This window comes from Aphanomyces astaci (genome assembly GCF_000520075.1).
Source record: "Aphanomyces astaci strain APO3 unplaced genomic scaffold supercont1.10, whole genome shotgun sequence".
NCBI classification, from domain to species: Eukaryota; Oomycota; class Saprolegniomycetes; order Saprolegniales; family Verrucalvaceae; genus Aphanomyces; species Aphanomyces astaci.
Window position 1 is genome coordinate 956,330 of NW_009798273.1, and position 5,238 is coordinate 961,567.

The 5,238-nt window shown below is 45.6% G+C and overlaps 1 protein-coding gene across 1 annotated transcript; it reads left to right on the forward strand.

The window, feature by feature from the left end:
• Nucleotides 1-5,091: 5,091 nt before the first annotated feature.
• Nucleotides 5,092-5,238, forward strand: H257_05518 (hypothetical protein; the record flags this gene model as incomplete). The annotated part of the gene is made up of 1 exon (XM_009830425.1): nucleotides 5,092-5,238. The coding sequence occupies one exon, from the start codon at nucleotides 5,092-5,094 to the stop codon at nucleotides 5,236-5,238; it is 147 nt and encodes a 48-aa protein (XP_009828727.1).

A 5,238-nucleotide genomic window follows, 5' to 3' on the forward strand; every position in this document is an offset into this window, starting at 1 on the left:
CCCACCACGAAGTTCATTCGGGGCATGTGGTGGAGCCTCTCGAAGGATAAATGCGCTAGAAAGGATAGTTTCACCGTCCAAGATTGTTTTGGCAGTCACTCCATGCGCATTTTTTTCGAGCAAACGATGGAGAATTTCCGAGCACGCCTTTGAACGGATCGATTCGAGCAAAATTAGACACAAGAACATGTGTTAGTCATTGGTGAATTTACGAGCAAACAAAATCATATGATTTCTAATTCGCCAATGCTGACAGTCCATCTAATGATACTACTACCGTATAGTGCATATGTATTGCGACAGGTGATATTTCACAACCGGCCGACACTCGTAAAATTTTGTTAATCCATTGCGTCATACAAATTTGAAGTATATTCAACATATTCACAAGAAAATATCAGTTATTACAAGAAAATTATCAGTTATTACAGGAGTCGCAATAGATTAATCTGTCGCAATACATATACACTATACAATGTGCACTACGTAGTGCCCGGAGTACTACTCTGGAAGAAAATGTAAGGAAGTCTCTATATAATGATGCATAGTTTTTTCAGAGATTGACCAAACTGTATGGATTCGATACGAATAGACCAATCAACGCAAGGCGAATCCAATGCGACAATCTATTCGTGAAAAAAGGAGTGTCAAGTGGTGCTTTTCCCTCGCCTGTGTTCACGCCTTTTGTCCTCCCCCATGTCTCCCAAACTCTATCGCCTAGTCTATCAACTCAGACAGGCCGAGACAGTGGCCGCTTTATACCTGCATGTTCTGCAAATTCTTCATGTCGCAACCCTACCCTATTGATTGCTCACCCAATCACGGCTAGCACAAGGAAAAGAGCGCTGATTCTCACAAGTCAGTGTTTCCCTTTGGCTGAGTTTTAGCCAATAGGAACGAAGCTAGATAGTTTGTAAACGACTGAATGTCACTTTTCGCTTTCCTCTGTCCCGCACACTTGGTTTGTCTTGGACACTCTGCGCAAAGTTGCTGCACGCCTATCACCCTCGCATACCTCCTGTTTCCTACTTCGTGACAAGGAGGAGTTCCGATATTCAGCAGGATAATCTGAGAACCAGCCGTGTTACTAATTACTCTAAGTGGGACAATCTCTTAGTCTCTGTGCGGAATTACATGCTCATGACACTGTGCGGGAAAAACTATCTTAGTATATAATTCACTAATCTAAACCAGGTGATCGATGCAACGATTCAAAGTGGTTACTTTGCAGGTAAAGGCAGCAAGCACTTGGACCACTAGCTTTGAATTCAACCTCCCATTGGTCAGTCGGAAGCAAAATCCGCCGGAGGTCATGTCCATCAAATGTGTACTTGTCAAAGCTCGCGCCATGATCTCATTCCGCGAAAACAGAGATATCTCGATCCAAGGCACGGATGAGGCCCATTATGTCTGGTGAACACCCCTACAGAGCTTCTGGCAGGAACTCATATGGGTGAATGGCAGCCAGTGCAAATAACAAACTTCTTACCACTTCCCGCATTTCACCGGGAAGCTCACTGAGGTGCTTAAGCACAAACGAATTGTTGTGGTACCAAGATGCATCAGACACGCGACGACACACGCTGGATGCTAAACGGTTGCAGACTGCGCGTATGACTTTTCGTCCCCCGTGAAACTGAAGTACAACCGCAACACAACAGGATGGGTTCAGTACAAGATCAACGAGTTAGGATTTGTAACGTTTGGGACAAAGTCATCGAACGCATCGAAAGAAAACAACTCGTGGCTTGGGATGTTGTTGCGTTCATCTGGTCCTGTTTCAGCGTACTATCAGTACAGGTACAAGTTGCTACTAAAGTTCAACAAGCAACGAGTCAAGATAGTGTCGAAGCGACCTAACTTCCTTGTGGACGCAGTTCTTCAGCAAGTTGAACGAATTATCAACTATTCAAAGGAATACTACGTAAGAATTGTTCTATCTATATTACAGTAACAATAGTATTATGAGCCTCAAGAGAAGTGTGGTGACCCAGGCGACGTTCAAAACATTGGCTAGTACAAGGTTCGTCATGCGTCGGTGTCACACGTTTCGAGTCGAAAAGTGCACGACGTTGACATTCCTGCTCGCTCATGCTCGTGCGGAAGATGACAAGACGACTTATTACCTTGCTACAACGCGTTTGCTGCCACTAAGCAACTTCGTACGTAGTTTCATTATGAAATGCATTTTATGGATCTTGTAGCTTTTCCCTTGTCTTACTTGAATGGGCCACAACAAGAACTATATCGCCGACACATCGATCCGTCGTCAACAACTGACTTGAATATTCAGTCCGAGATTCAACCTCCAAGAGTTTTCACTGCATCAGAAAAGCAGTACGCATTTGTAGTTACTACATAGTACTATAGTATACAAGTTGTTCAACCTCACAATCGCTTAGGAAACCTGCAAGATGAAGCGTTTCAAGTCGCATGGTTTGTATTGACATAAGTACCACTGTCCGCCCGCACAAGACCCTGAGCGTACTACACCTTTTCCCGATCAAACTGGCAGTTTTTTCCAATCAAAGTGGCCATATAAAATATAGAATGTTTGAAACAAATACAATTAATACAAAAAACATACAATATTCCATTCAAAGTGGTTTTTGGTCCATTCAATGTGGCACAAATCACTTCCCATACTGCATGTTTTCCAAGTTCAGTGCCTTCTCGATATTGCGCTGGCAAAACATCGCTTCGCGGATCACCAAGTATTGAGTAATGCGCGGGAGGCATTCAGTGGCAGCTTCTTCAAGCAATCGCATACGACTTTCCAAGTAAGAATTAAAGTCCCTACGATCAAAAAGCAAATTGGTGCGTTCCTCGAGATAGCCCTTAATCTTCGCCTTCAAAACGCTAAAGCAACTTTCGATAGGATTTAGCATTGGATAATATGGCCCTAAGCGAAGCAGAACCATGTCGTCGTGCGAAGCAACCCGTTGCTCCGTCTGCGAATGGGCCAGGGCGTTGTCCAGCACAATCACGACCTTCTTGCCGACAAAACTGGCCGTGTAGGCCTCCGACGCTTTCGCCGCTCGGTAAACTTCTTCCACAAATTGTGCGTTCTTGTCCATTTTGATGCTACCCCGCTCCAAACGATGGCAAACGAGGCCGACTTCGGCAGATACGGCACACTGAACTTGCAGGTTCGGGCCTTTCGATGGCGGCAGCACAATGGTCGCCCGAGTCCCTTGTTTCGAGCGTCCAACCGACCGATGACAGTAAATGTTGAAGTTCGTCTCGTCGTAGTATCACAATGAAGTCCCCATTTCGCTGATATTCGACAAGTGCTGCTGCAAACTCCTTGCGCTTGGCCTTGTTTTCGTCGCTGTTGTATGTCGACGGCTCAACGCGCACTTGTTTGACAGTATACAGCATCCCGAGTAGATGTCCGCTGATCGTCTTCTTGGTCAGTTGGGTGCCAGGAAAGTCCAACGCAATCAACTCTTGCATGGCTGTAAAGGTGAACTGGCAGTTGGTGCCCAGGTAGCGCTCGAGTGCAGCGAGTATGTCAGGGGTGACTTTGGTCCGGCTTTGTCTCGCGCCGCCTCTTGGCTTATTGGCGATCTGGCCGGTCTTGACGATACGTCGGGCCGTCGACAGCGCGATGCCATTGTGCTTGGCAACAATCTGCCAATTCGCACCGTCGGAGTATGCTGCGAGGACTCGTTTCTTCTCTTCTGTGGTCGGTGCCGAGCGTTTGCCGTCTGCACTCATGCGTTGCGGGTAAGTTGGAAAATGGCCGTCTGTGTGTATGTGTGTCATATCAAAGGCGGGAATTTCTCGCGCCTGAAATGACCACTTTGATTGGAACAAAAGCCACATTGAATGGAATAAGTCCACGTGGCATGACTTGCCAAATTTTATTTTATATTTGAACCACTTTGATTGGAACAAACTGCCAGTTTGATCGGGAAAAGGTGTAGAATTTGTGAGGATGCAATCCTCTATATAACGGAAAAAACATGGAACGTTTTATATCACCTCTATCTTCCGGCCAGTTCTCAGATTATCCTGCTGAATATCGGAACTCGTCTGAAAAAAGTCAGCAGGAAGAGTGCTACCTAGAGTTCAGCCCACATACTTCATTCCATATTAAAATATCTTATTCCAGTAGTAGTACTACTAGTACTGTAGTAACATTAAAATGTAGTTGGCAAAGAGTCGAGTTAATGCAATTTGGATACACCGGAAAGCATAAGCGAGTGTTGTGCGCTTGGAAAAGTATGAGTGAAACTATTAGTACAATGTACTACTAGTAGAAGGTGTGTTTCGTAGTTTGTTTCGTAAATACCAGATAAAGGGAAGTAACGTTACTCTTTATCTTGGATACTCTAAATAGTTATCAGTAAGCATAAAGGGAAGTAACGTTACTTTATCTTGGACACCTTGCGCAAAGTTGCTACACGCATATCACCTACGCCTACCTCCTGTTTCCTACTTCGTGACACCTTTATCTCGTTGGGTAATTACAAATGCGACATTTCTCCGTTCGGTAAGTACATGATTGTATTACAGTCGGCGACGGAATTTAAGGGGCACCGAAGTATTCGCATTACACACAAATATTCCGCCAATGAGATCTCAAATCACAAATATCGCTACACAATTGGTGGAAAATTTGTTAAGGCGGGAAAACATTTTATATTCGCGGGGGATGACAGAGATGAATGTGCTCGGTGTCATTTTCAAATGGTGACTGTATCAAGCAAGAAGATTAGCCCCCAACAAATGCCAAGAAGGCGATATAGTCACGCTAAAAAACGTGAAATGATCGTAAAGATGCAAGAAGCATCCACACGGGACGTAGAAGCCGACACAGGCATCCCAAAGAGCAACCTTGCGCGATGGAAAAAGCAAAGCAGTGACATTCTCCACTTCGAGGGTACAATGAAACGCTTCCACCTCCATGGCGCCGGCCGTCCGGTCATGATCCCAAACGCTGACGAAGCATTCATGCACAAGCGTGCACGCACCTGGTAAATTACCTCAAGCGCAACCACAAGCCTTGGCTGGAGCAATACCTATCAGACCGCCGGAGCGGTTACAAGTCCCTGCTGAAGCTTCTCCAGCAGTTCTGTGCGCGCCATGGATTCACACGCCAGAAGCCTGCCAGGTCCAAGCAGACACAAGAACAGCTGGAGAAGGTTCGGCAGGAATTTGCTCAAGACTTCAACGTCGCGTTCAGTGGCTTCTCCCCAAGCGTCATCATCAACGTGGATGAGACGGGCATGA